General features: G+C 40.0%; 1 protein-coding gene across 10 annotated transcripts in view; it reads right to left on the bottom strand.

Annotated features, from left to right (window-relative positions):
• Window positions 1-1243: 1243 nt before the first annotated feature.
• The window catches only part of SHC3 (SHC adaptor protein 3), a 69086-nt gene continuing 55988 nt past the window's right edge, over window positions 1244-14341 (bottom strand). For all 10 annotated transcript variants that reach the window (XM_064176814.1, XM_064176812.1, XM_064176813.1 and 7 more), the window contains 3 exons: window positions 13693-13887; window positions 11208-11503; window positions 1244-7103 (listed from right to left, as the gene is read on the bottom strand). In XM_064176814.1, the coding sequence (XP_064032884.1) occupies window positions 6975-7103; window positions 11208-11503; window positions 13693-13887 (620 nt within the window). In that variant the 3' untranslated portion in view covers window positions 1244-6974. The remainder of the gene's footprint in view (window positions 7104-11207; window positions 11504-13692; window positions 13888-14341) is intronic.

Genomic DNA, 14341 nt, shown 5'->3' on the forward strand with positions numbered 1-14341 from the left:
CCAAAGATGGTAGGCTGTGCCTCCACCGATCTCCAGAGTAGGAGGAAGGCTTTTCCCTTGGTTTTGTGAGAGGAGACTTAGCTCAGCTGCTCAGAGGGATGTTTGCTCCACCAGTACCATGCACAGCTGCTCCCTGGGAAAGGCACATGTAGTTTTATAAAGAAACAGCTGAGAATAGGGTGTGGCAGCACCCACAAGGTTTGTGTTCCAGCTGCTCTAGCATCGAAGTGGAAAACATGCTTGTGCACAAAAATCAGAGATCCTGAGAGCAGAGAGTCCGTGCTGTCTGAGCAGACAGATGATATCTTTTGCCCAGGGTAGTGCTATTTAACCCAACCACACAAGTGCACAGCCTAGCCTCGTGATTTTGCTGGGTCCTGTGCATCTCTTGGCCACCTGAGGCCCAGGGATGGAACTTGTAAGGGGAGGCACAGCAGCAGCATGGGTTTCTCTTTTGCCACCATTGAGCCATGAGAAGAGATATGCCAGTGCCCATGGTGCCTTCCAAAATGCATTTCTTCCTGGGAGCAGTGTAACCTCCAAGGGTATTCCCAGGCTCAGCTTTTGTCCAAGTGGGAAAGAGGGAAAGGCCTTTGCAAAGACACACTAGGGCAGTGGAGGAGGAGGATTTGTGAAACACCAGCCTGGCTAAGCTTTCTTCTGACACAGAGTCTTTCTCCTCACCAATGTATACCCAATAGCTGCTCTTTGATGGACTTTGCCCTTGCAGTCATTTTCCACAGAAACACCTTGGAATGGTCTCCTCTCAACTACCCTCATCTATTCAGCATGACTACCCTCATCTATTCAGCATGCCAAGCACAAAAGCTGCCGTTTCAGGAAAAAGCATCATTTGGCCCAAAAAGAAGGCCTGCACCACTGATTACTTGCATTGTGAAAGTGGTATTTGTTAAAAATAAACTCGTGCAAGTCAATGTTGTCTCTGTCAAAGTGGAGTGCCTCTGGTGTAAGGTTGGTGTAACTGACGTCGAAGTACTCATGTGCCTTTCCATCCTCTAACAGTTTTGATCCTTGTCCCTACTGACATATGTAGTTAATTGACTTAATATCCAGGCAAGGTTTGTAGAATTTCATTCATTCTGCCACAAAATAGACATCCCTTCAATTAAATACAATACCCAAACAAACCCACCAAACCAAACAAAATCAAGTTAGGCTACTAGGAAACCTGAGCACAGGAGAAGAGACTCAAGCCGACTTTACATGTATTTCAGTCTGATAGTAATGCTAATGATTTTATTACTTTGGTTAATCATATACAAACTGAATAATCAGAAAACAGTTGCATGACAGTTATATTCCAAATTCTGTTGCATGAGGACTGCCTCGGAGACAAAAATTGCCTCTATAACCAAAATTACACAATCAGCAGACAGACAAAAACTTGAGTTTCACAAAAGTGGTTGGGAATATAAATGGTCACAATATTTCCACATACATTATTTTTTTCTGCAAATCTCAGTTAAAAATGTTCCTAAAAGTAGTAAATATTAATAAATAACAAGTGTACCATCAAACTCCCTTTTACAGCAAAATAGTCAGTTTTTTTGCTTTGTTGTTGCTGCCCACACAATGCAAAGGAAAACATTTATCTCAAAGGAACCTGGCATCTTTTAACTCTGCAGAACTTTACTGAGAAGCAGTTAACACACCAATCCAGCCACAAAGGACACAAACATATACCAATTATAATCTTTACATTCTTCACGTCATAAAAAATTAATGAATATATGTCTGGGTGTGTTGGGTAGGTTTTGCCTCATGGAATAAAAAAGACGATGGCTGACAAGCTGTCATTCAACCTATATGTTATTTGACCTTCATGATAACTACATGAAATGCAACTCTGCATCTCAACCTGAAAATCTGAGGCCACCTTCCTTTTCTGAGTCATCTGTACTGTTTCCCACAAAATGTGGCAGCAGAATGAGTCACCCAGCTTTAGCTTAATTCTCCCTTTGGTTTCCGTGACCTGTTCTGTTGTCAAACAAGTTTTAACACTCTTTACATCATTGTTTTGTTAAATGTGTGGCTTTGAAATTTTATCCTCCTTACTGAGACCAATAAAAATGCATTGCTGTTTCTCAGTGAAAGCCATGCAAAATGTGTATGTTGGCATCTGAAGAACATAACAAGACTTAGGAACATATATATCTCAAAAAGAAACAAGCACCGGGCAGGACCTAAGTATTTTGGTACCTCTACTCTGCAGAGGTTCTGTTTTAACCCTATCAAGAAATTACCATGTTTGTAATTTGGCAACAGCTGTCTGTTCTCATTATTAGGTTACGTGCCTACTGGCTTGTGTTTCCAGGTCTCACATTTACTATCTCTGGGGTTTTCTCTCTTAAGACAGATTTTTTTTCTGTCTTTATCTAAACCTCAGATTAACTGCAGGCAAACTGTGTCCATCTTATTTTTTCTACAAGTCTTCCCTCACTCCAACGGTGTTCAATGCAGATGTCAACAAAGTCCACAGACACTGTTTGAGTGAGTAGAGTAAGTACAGCTGAACACAGAGCTTTTAGTGGGATTTTGCCTATATACTGGCAGCTTTGAACAAGCATGGAAAGGTGGAGAACACAACCCTAGGTTTGGGCAAAAGGTCCATGCAGATAAACATACTTTTGATAGTACACTAAGATAAGTCTGGATTTTGATTCTCTGCAGACATATTTTGAAAATGTCTAGAAGATAAAAAGGAAACCATGGCTTTCACTTAGACCTGGTTTATATAAACATGGTCTCCTTAATATAAATACTTGGGTCTACCATAGACATTGGATGCCAAAAACAAAGGCTTGAAAGGTTTTGTAACATTTTGTAAGAACAGTCACAAGTTCCAGAGTTCTTCTTTAGAGCTGTAAATTTCCTGGAGGCTGCAAAACTGCTAATTTTTAAGTGGAGAGTTTGATGCTTACCAATATCTAAATATGCATCAATTCTGTTATGAATACATTGTAGCTGGCATCTAGCATTTGTGCCAGCAGCAGTTGCACTATAGGGTTTTGGGTTTTTTTGTTGTGGGGTTTTTGTTTTATGTTTGTTTGTTTGTTTTAGTTCTCCTTGTCTTACTGCACAAGATGATACTGAGGGACCATCATGATAAAAAAAAATTTAGTGCTGGCAGGTGACATTTACTAGCCCATTACTGAATGTTTCCTTCTGGTGACAGTGCACATCTTATACTCAAATTCTGATTCCAAGAGTGTGTCCTGTGTTCGAGCTTTGACTGCATATGTGTGACTGAGAGGCTTCTGGCAGAACAGGCATTAACACATATAGGATATGAAATGAAGGAAAGCTACTGTATAATTATTCCAAATGAATGTGCAAAGCCCTTGGCAGGGAAGAAGTCAGTAAGCCATGATAATCACAACTCCTCCTATGGTCTTCACCCAGCCATGTCCAATCTGAAGATTCCTCTTCTTGCATTAGGGAAGGGAACATAGTAGTCCTCACTCTGAGCAAAACTCCCACTGAACTAAAAATATGTCAGTTTTCAAATCACATTCTCTGCCTTTGAGGTGTCATCGCTCCGGAGGTATCTCAAATAACTGAAAGTTTGGGAATATAGCTGTACCTCAATGTCAAATCTATCATTGCCAGCCTTACTGGAAAATTTTGTTGTAATTATAACTAGATCTGCATTTAAATGAGTAAGAAGTATTTGATTCACTTTCAAAAACTATTTGCTTAAAGAAACAGAACGTGTTTTCATTTTTCACACAGTTGCAACTCAACTGGAATCAAATACGATCATCAGATAGGACTCAAAGTCAGTGTTGATATCATGTAGAATATTTAGAGATTCAGATCTGACTCCTCTGCAATCTGGGAAAACAGCAAAGGCTACCATGGTATTGTCTAATCTCAGAGATTTCTATTGAGTCTAATGTATTTGTTCTTTCAGTAAAATTTTGAGTTCTTGAAATTGTAGTGCTGAGTTACCACCAGCAAGTGCCTAGCCCTTCGGACTGAATAAAAGAGAATAAAAAACAAAAGGCAATGGGAGCTCTGTCAGCTGTCCATTTTTCAGTCAATTACACAGCATTCTATAGATCCTTAATTTCTTAAATGCTGGGGTTGTTGGCTCCTCACAGCAATGAGCCCTGACTCTCCAGCAAGTTGAATGAGCTCTTGTTGAGCTCAGAGTAACGTGGCTTTCCACTTTAGTAACAACAGGTTTGGAACTGCTATCAAAATAACTATACATTTTTTTTATACCATTTGCACATAGGGGAAAGCCAGATTTATCGAAGTGAAAAAGCAAAGGCATAATCTGCAGAAGGATGATTGATTAACCCAATGCCCTCCCTTCCTGGACAGCTTTGACATCACTTAGCTCCCAGTGACTTAGAAAAGCCCCTAGATCATCACACCTGGCTAGACAAGATCTGCTGGTCCACTGTGGCAGCAGGGCACTGTTGCAGCCCAAAGGCACAATCTCTACCTCGGACAAAACAGCATTTGATCAAGCTGTGTGTAACCTCTACCTCATCACTTGGCATGCTGAGCTAGGCAAATAGACTGTGCTGACAGAGCAGCTTTAAAAAGCCACATTTTCCCGGAGACAGAGTTTGTGAAATGTAGTCAGGGGAATGTAATACTTCAGTCAAGCTGTTGCACTTTGTCTCTCCTTGCCACCTGCTTTAATTTCCAAAACTCAACAGCTAAGTGGCTGCTAAGTTATTAAAGCTACATCTAGGCCAATGGCAAGAAGTTTTAGATCCTTATGTCAGTGTATATTTACTGCATTCATTCATACACCCATATCTTGCCAAATGTTTCCAGGCATACACTGATAGGGTATTTAGGAATCTGAAATGGACAGTGGAAGGAAGTGGAATTTTTGAAGGCACCTGAGTTAGGCTTTTACTGAAGTAATACTCAACTTTAAAAGTACAAAAGAGGCCTTCTTGTACTGATAGTGGTAGCACACTAAAAACTTTCAAGGACATGTTAATAAGGAGATGGGAGCATGGTATGACAAGTGTTACATATGACAAAAAAAGGTGGAATTTGAGATACTTAGAATACAGTGAGACACAAATTCTCTTAAATGAAGTAATTTGTGATGCATACTGCTTTGGGGTATAAGATTCACAATGCCTTGCGTTTTCCAACCGGATGAAAGGAAAAATCACATGTTAAGAATTCTGCTAACCTCAGTGTCACAGTAATTTGGGTAGTGATACAGCGTTCGATTTCTTTTCTTTGCTCTCAGCTCCCACCAAGATTCAAAGCATCAGCTAATGACGATCTACAATAAAATTAATTGCAAGCATTTGGTTCACCAATGTCTTTGTTTGCCTTCTGAATGTCCTGATTACAAAATCAACTGTATTTTATTGCACAGATCACATGATTAGTCTTAGATGCTGCAATCATTTTTGTTCTTGAGATCAACCAAAACCAAACTTCCCAAATTGGAAATTTACCTTATTTCAAAGCAGCAAGTACAAGAAACTATTTACGATCACGATCTTTCCCAAGTCTATTCTGAGTGAACCCATCAGTCAGTTTGGTCGTAGTTTCACAAATTTTTAAATAACGAATCCTTAAAACTAAATCTAAACTAAATCTAACTTTAAGTAGACTGAGTAGCAGGTGCTTAACCTAGACTTACCCTGCTAAGTCTTGGCCTTTATGAATGAAGTGCAAAGATTTGATTTGAGGTACTGGGGCTAGAGAAGACCTTCAAGTGCTGAAGGATAAATCTTGAATGTAGCACAAACTTCACTTTTACAGAAATTGTGTTTACTGAAACTGGTTCCTAATAAGCTTCACACAATAGGAAAGTAACTTCATATAATGCTTGTGTTTGAATAGTACAAACCTTCCTTAAAACATTTATTTCCCAGTATCAAGGGAATTTCTGCCAGACATGCATGTCTAATGTTATGTGTACTTCTCAAATTCATATTTAGAAAAAAAGCAGTGTATTTGCAATACTTATCACTTGCTGAAGGCCAAAGTCAAGTTATGCTTTGGTAGATAAATGCAAATGGAACCATTTGCAAAACGGACCACTGAGTCATGATAGTTTTCACTGTTTAGAAGAGGAGCAGATTTTTCAGCTATGTGTTTGAACATCTGTCTTGTGCTAAACCTATTAAACACGAGTTACTTCAACTTCCATAGTTGGTATGTGACATCTCATTGGAGACTGGTAGTCAAAAACACCTATATCTTCACCATAAGCAGATAACTACTTACAAATGACGTTGGCAATCAAATTAACAAATTAGAGTTGCAGAATATTGTTATATTATCATTAGAAAAATAAAATGCACACATCTTGTACACAGAGAGATCACACCAAGTCATTGGTAAAGGAAGGTACAAATATTTTGAGTAGCATCATATAAGAATTCAAACTTGACATCAGAAAAAACACTTTTCATCTTAGTGATATTGAATAACAGTTTTAAAAATCATTTTATGCTAAATTTCCGAGTTGGAATGCTAGTTGCTAAATTCCAACTTCTGTGGTTACCCAGTGTAATCCACCTATAATCCCCATAGTTGTGCTTCTTAGGTAAAATCAGAAATAAGATTCCTGCTATTAATTTTCTCAAGAAAATGAGACTGCTGAATTTTTATTTGAACAATCGCTATTGTCATTTTTCTTCTAGTAAAAACAGATGGCACAGTTCTATACTGTCAACAGACTGACTTGAAAAATATAAATATATACTGTATTTATATATATAATGTGTGTATATACACTATCAATATTCACATTAAGAAAGCCTGCTGTGACTTATGTTTACATAAAGCATTGAGAATTTTCAAGTGTACTACATGAATTGGGCCTTAAACCTAGAGAAAACATACGGGTGAAATATATGTGACTACGCGGGAGGCTTGTAATGCGCCTGTTTTATCAGATCTGCAATTTCGACCAGATTTAGCTTGCAAATTACAGAAACTAAAACAGTTATGAAGAGTCAGTTTTTCTTCTCGGCAGGCTGCTGCAGGCAGAGTTCACTCCCAGAAGAAACTATTGGCAAATGGTTCTCGAGGTGATGATTGATGAGATGACTTATGCTGTCAAAGACACGATCTTTTGTACGAACCTTCAAAAAAATTAAAAGGGATGTGAGGAGATAGATTAAAGAGCATAATATTTCCCCCCTTAACTTCATAGTGAAATTCTCTTAGAATAAAACAACACACTCATGTTTTAGGGACTGATCTCTCCCCTATAAAAAACAGTGGAAATCTGGTATTTCTGGAGTTTTGGTTGTGTTTTGTCTCTTATTTCCTCTTTTCTCACCAAAAGGGTATTTTGCCTGCCACTATTACTCTTTCTGAATAGGTTTCCTCAAAAGCTCTCTGTAGTGTAGTGTGTCACTGCAAGTCAGATTTTTTGATCCAATTTTCTTATTCAAGAGACTTCTCCCTTCTTTTCACCTTTTTCTTTAGAAAGAGCTGTCCCTCTAGAGAGGCCACAACTAACTTTTTTCGGTGTGCCTCAGCATCTTTGTGATTTCCTTAACAAAGGCCTTCTTCAGGTGCTAGAAATTTAATTTCCCCTGAAAGCGACCCAAGCACCAGATGTGCTTGGCTTGAGTTTGCCACATGCTGTATGGTACATCCCTGTGCCTTACAAACTGAAACACTTCAGGCTTTGCAATGTCATTGTGCTAGTCTGTTTAGAAGCTCTCTGTATTGACATCCTGCTAAGTAAATGGTTACACTCATGATAGGAGGAAACTGATTGTGTAAGCCAAAATAGTCAAAATTATCCAGACAGGCAAAAAACTAATCTATCTTACAAAACAGCCTTTAATTATTAACAGCAGCTTCAAAAAGCATTTCCTTCCTAAATGAATTAGGCATACAGATTCCACAGGCAGGGCAGAGTCCTCTCATGTGAATGTCATGCTACAGTAAAGCTGTGAAATGAGATGGCTCTGCACTGCCTCAAGCAAAAGCCTGTGTGCTGCTCTGAACACTTCTCAGAAAGAGAGAGCAGCTTCTGTTAAAACTTTCCAAAACCAGATTATGCTGTGGTGGGCACCTCTCTTGAAATATTTTCCTATTTCACCATTAACTTCTGGCAAAACTGCTAGAAACTTAGCATAGGATGTCACACTGTCAAAAAAAGAAACAATGACCTCTGATAGCAAGTGATGCTGTCTGCTTGGTCTGCATGTAGCTGCATTGCTTGAAAATAACAACAGGCTCTCCCAACTTCTGAAACATTCTTCTTTGAACCATCACTTTCTGTAATTATTCGAAGCTATATTTTCAGAATGAGAATACATTCAGATCAATACGTTTTCAGTCCATTCACTTCACCTCAACTGAGATTTCTTTCACTGTAACAGAATCTACTGATTCCAGCTGTGAAGGGACTGTCTGAGAGGTCTGTCAACTCAAAAAGAATATGTCCTGTTCCCCACCTGCATAGTGTCATGTTTCAGCTACAAGGAGCTCATGCTTCCCTGTCCAAGAGAGAGAATCTGGGAGGTACACACCATGGCATACATTGTAGGTTTATGTGACTGTAGGGAGGACATGAAGAAGTGGGATGGAAAACCCACTTGAGGTCTGGATGTGCAGGTCTGTGAATTGCAAGGAAATTCCTCCCAGAAAAATGCCGAACAAGTTTCCAGTGGAAAATCACCCAAAAAAAGCAGGAGAATTTATAATGCTTCTAATCCTCCTGAAGGGACTTCCAAAGCATCTTCACAAGGTGCAAGTGATTCCAGTCAGAATTAGAGGGACCCTGCCTCTAACCATATGGAGGAGAGGGACAATTTGGCATACTGAGCAGTAAGAATCCAATGGTTTGTATAGCCAATCCCACAGGAATATAAAGTTCTAGTAGATACATGGCACAGTGTGGTTAGACACCAACAAACTACAAGGGCGTGGAATCCATTGACATTTCTGGCGTAACAGAATCCTAACAGCTGGATGTATTGAAAACTGAGCACTGCAATGCAGGCCACCATTTGCTTTAATTTGAGGGCATGGAAGGGTCCACTAGGATCAACTGTACTGGGGTGGAAACACAGCCCCACCATTTGGACTGGTCATGAACTGATCCAGACTATACCAGAACCAGGTGGAGCTCCAGAGCATCTGCAGGAAGAAACCTGTTGTGTACTGTAAGGCAATCACATTTGAGTGAGAATGGACAGGGGATGATGTATGATGTATGATGTGTGCTGTCTGATATTAATTGCTGCTGGTCATGACATAGATGGTGTAGAACAAGGGGTGGATATGAGTTGGGTTGAATTGCTGATGTGAATTCAATCACTTGCTGCAGTAATGCCAAATTCAAAATGAAAGTGCTGGCTGGAGCACAGTGTCATGGGGCTTGAAGTTCAGATGTAACATGAGAGGCTTCCTGTTCCATTTGCTGCTTCTGGTTTATCTATTTGGGTTGTTGGTCTTTTCTGCTGGGCTGGCTGCTGGGTGCTTGCTTGGAAGAAACCATTTTACTGCTGGCTTCTGCTGCTGCTGCAGCTTCTGCATTTTGCTGTGCTTTTCTGTGAAATAAGCTAAGGTAATTGTGTGCTGTAACATTTCCAGGAAACTCTCTATCTTGACCTGGAGGGGTTTTTTTGTGTTCTTTTCCCACCTGTTTGCATGTAAGAAGAGGAGCTCATGAGAGTGGGCTGTGTTAACCCAGGACATATATGCAATATGCTCTGTCATTGCCAGAGTTCAAGCCTTAATTGTAAATCCAGCAGAAAGCCTGCAGTCCTCCATTTTAAGCATCACTTACCTGAGCTTTTCTGTTAGCTAGATGGGAGGAGAAGCAACTGGACAGTTAACCCTGCTCTTGAAAACACTCTGAAGAGCTTTAGCTCTGAAAACTCTCTTAAGAGCTACAGCATGTCACTAGGTAATTTGTGTGTGAAATGAATTATTCAGGCAGCCCTTGTGTGACTTTTTCAAATAATCATGGCAAGGCCACACAGAATAAATGCAAGCTGCTGTGACTGACCACAGATGTGCTGTGACTGACCACAGATGTGCATTTTATTGACAACTTTGCCCTGAAAAGCTTCTAGTGAGTATGCTCAGGTGCTGTGTCAGGACCCCACAAATGATATAGATTCCACCCCTGGGTGAGTTGTTTCAGAGCCATTTGGGCCATGATTTCACATCACAAATAGGCCAAGGAAGGGGATAGGGCAGAGAAGAAGCATATCCCTACACAAGGAGGTAAAAAAAATAGTGCTGCTCTTAGAAGCAGTGCAGAATAAAAAGGGGTCTTGTACAGGACAAAAATGTCCCAGGCATCATCACAGGGCCTACATACTTCCTACCAGGTAGTTGAGTAGCAGAGGTCCCTATGGGACAGAACACCCCTGCACTTGCCATGTCACACAGCAGGGTTGCCCAGGATTAGTATTCTTGTCAAACCCAGGACTAGGCAGATGACACTTAAAGAGTTCAAAAGCATTCTTTGACTGGCCTCATGTGCTACATGTAAGTACAACTTCCTCACAGGATCAGCATGATTCTGTTGCAGGCTTGTCACCTGAAACAGATGCCAACTGGCCAAGTCCTTTACAGGAATTTCTCATCTACTTTGGAGCTTGTCATCTAAAGTAGTCCTTTACAGGGTTGCCTATCTCAGCTACTAGGAGCCAAGAATAAAATGCATGGCAATACCTCTGTTCTCTTAGATGAGACTAAATCTTTCCAGAAGCAGGACAGAACAGGGCAGCTGCAGGAATTGTAACTCCCCATAACTCTTCAATCTGCTGCTGGGAGGGTGCCTTTGTAGCAAAGAGATGAAGCACATTTATCTCGTTTCCTTCCAGCACTTACGTGCAGGAAAACATACAAGGCTTGGGCTGACAGAGATGCCATGTGGAAATTGCTGCCGTACAGGTTGGTCAAACTTGCACAGCCACCAGCAGCTTCTCAACGGGAAGGCTGAAGTGGTTTAGCCACGCTTTATCTGTACTGCAGTAGCCAAAGCTTGACCCTACTGTGTAATCAAGTTTCCAAGGCTCCCTGCAATAAGCTGAAAGCTTACAATGGGTCTTCTGCTAAGCATCAAGGAGAGGATTAAAAATGTGATGGCATGTTAGAGATATGAGGCTGTACTTAGGATCAGTCATGAGTAAAGTGTACATGAGCTTAACCAAATGTAGACAAATGTGTATGGTCAGAAACTCCTGTATTGCTGAGGAGTCAGCACTTACAGTTCCTTCTGGGTCCACTAAAAGAAGATGTTTGGCTTGTCCATTGTGCATGCCTGTCAGCACATAGCAACCAGGATTTGTGGTACTCTTCCTCACGAGGAAGTCTCCACACTTCTTTAACAACTGTTCTGCGTCTTTCCTGCTCATTTCTCCTTGATACCATGGCTCTGCACTCAGCTCTTCAGCTACAGTCCAGGCAGATGCTCTGGATAAAAGGGGACTGGTGCATCCTGTGGAGGTGGATTTCCTCAAGGTGTTGCCAGATATTTGGTTCCTGAGGGCATCTTCAAATGGTTCTGGTTATGAAAGTAGAAATGAGGGCAAGATCATTCAGAGGTAAATCATGTAACAAAAATGGTGATATTCCAGTCACTTTAGATGTGATTTATTTTGTGTTGCAGCCACTTTTATCTTTGGGAGGGAAAAAAAAAAGGAGAGGGAAAATGTACTGCTAGGCCTACTGATTTATGGATTATATTAAGACTAAGGAGCATAATGTGTTTAAAATATATGCTGTACACAGAAAGATGTTGATAAAAATCAGAGCAAACCTTGGCACGAGCTTTGGAGGGCTACTGGTTTTATTTCAGTAATAGCTATTGCCAACATTGGATGTATATGCCCTGGTACCAGGCAGAGCTCTGGTAGGTCTGCCACAGTTTCATTTAGAATAAATTGCATCATGTGGTTATACAATGCCATTATACTTCTCTCTGGTTTCTTTTCAAACAAGGTATTTATTTAAAAATTATGCATTACTGAGTCTCCAGCCCATGGGTATGTCTAGAAGGGGTCTGTCATCCTTGCCACCCAGTCTACCCCTAGCCTCCACCTAAGAAGGTGGCTTTGCAATATACATAGGCTACCACACTTAAGATCTTTTACCTAGCAAAATCAGGAAGCATCTTTTAAGCATCAACTAAACCCCGAACTCACTGCTACTTGCTGTAGAGTCCAGTGGAAAGATGTGTCATTACAGACCACAGTAGCCTTACAGAAATAGTAAATAGGTCACTGTGTGCTTCAGTATATGCCGTACTGACCTATTGGATGCTATTTCCTCTTGCAAGACCTTCAGCTGGCCAACTAGTGCATATTAAAGAGATTCTTCAGAGTCTGCTAGACTTACAAAAGGACATCTACAGAAGCAATACCACAAACAAATACACTAGCTCTAAGTAGATTGCTCTGATGCAGGGAGTATACAGCCATCTTTGCTTGGGGCCCCAGAGAGGTGAATTTAACTCAGAGAAATAGGGTAAATACTGGGCTGTCACAGCTTGTTGAAACCTCAGCTCATTCTTAAAACTACCTCAATATATATCTTCACTACATTGCAGTCTGCGCAAAGCCCAATACGTGTTTGTCATGACAAACCACTAACTTACGGCCAGTAGACACATTTTCTAGTACAACTTTTCCCCAGTGATCCAATGGTTAGTGGAGTTTAATAAAGGCTGGAAGATGGCAAGTCAAATTTCCCTATTTTTAGGAAAATAAAGTATATAAAATAAAAGTGAGCATAGGCACATTTTAAGGGTATGGCATGTTAGAAACTGAAGTTAGCATCCCTTATTTCAGATAGCAGACTTTTCTTGTTTCATATCTGTTTTTACAGACTACTCTCTCAACTTTCTTCTTCCCTCTTTTTTTTTCAATCCAGAATCTCCCTAAGCTATGGAAAAATAGTCATATCTCAGCAAAAGCATGCCAGGAAGACAGTTTTATGTATACCAAGACAACAGAAATGTGGATACAATATAACGCAAATGGCATATAGGCACCAACTGCTTTGTCTCATTGCCTTTTAATTATGGGAAGCTAACTAAACACATCATCTGTGAGCAGTTGGAGGCAGAAAGAGTAGAAAAAGAGATTTTTTTTGTGTGTGTGTGTGTGCATCAAACGGCATTCCTCATATTTCCTGTTGCATGTCTCTTCAAGGCTGAAAACAATGAGTTGTACCAACATCAAGTTAAGACTGATACTTAAAGCATTGTTTTACAGCCATGGCTACAATTCAAATTTTGGAAAAGGTAGCTTTGAAGTTGGAACAGATAGCTAGATACAACAATAGGCCTATCCAGAGCAAAGCACTGACTCAGCCTTTTAATTCCTCTCCCAGCTTCCTTGTTATACAAAGGTTTTGTAGTATGCATTGACTCCTTAGTAACATATTCACAAAACAGGCTGGAGTGAATTCTCCAGCTTATTCACTCCTTCACTTAACTGCATGACAAGCCTTAGGATTAATTTTCCTTCTTATATAGCTGGCCTGTGATGCTGAGAATAATACAGACTTCAGCTCCCCCTAACTCAGATACAATACAAAGTAGCTTCAAACCTTCAGACACCCAATATGAAACTACCACGAATTTTAAAATGCACTGCAATTCTACCACGAATACCAAAATTATTTTTATAGAGAATTACTGCATAAACATGTTGGGTCACTTGTTAGGGAGTGAAAAGGAAGCAAACTCACTCATGTCAAAGAGATCCTTTCCTGGGCTGCTGTCTTTGGTATCATCTGCTGTTCCACTGAAGGTGCTTTCAGCATCTGCCTGAAGTGCCAGTAGAGCTTCTGTATTTATATGTTGGGTGTTTACATACGTCGGCATCTCTGCTGTTGGGGTTACTTGTGACCTCCCTTCTGGCATAGCACAAATATCCAGAGATCCTAGAAAATTCAAGACTTTTTCTTTTTCTTTTTCTTTTTTTTTTTTTTTTTTTTTAATTTGACAGAAAAGTGCTGTTACAGCGACCAAACATCACATCACATCATCACATCCCATCCCATCATCACAGGATTAAAATTGTCTGGAACAGGGCATGTAAAGTCAGTAAACAGTAATAAAAAGTATTGATGAATAGATTCAGAATGGTATTTCAATAAGGTTTTGGAAGAGTATATTGCTTAGGACAAGAGGAAACATCTGTAAACAGAACTGTTGGTTTCAAGAATAATATTCAGGGAGTTATGAGAGAAGAAAATGGAATAAAATTTTCAAATCGTGTCTCCGGAAACACAGTAGAGCTGTCACTGAAAGGTGGATGGGGTGAAATTTCACACATTTTTATGTGATTTTCTTAAATTTCATAGAAAACAGCAAACATTATTTGATATTCATGGA

Source organism: Pogoniulus pusillus, chromosome Z, assembly GCF_015220805.1.
Source record: "Pogoniulus pusillus isolate bPogPus1 chromosome Z, bPogPus1.pri, whole genome shotgun sequence".
Lineage (NCBI taxonomy): Eukaryota > Metazoa > Chordata > Aves > Piciformes > Lybiidae > Pogoniulus > Pogoniulus pusillus.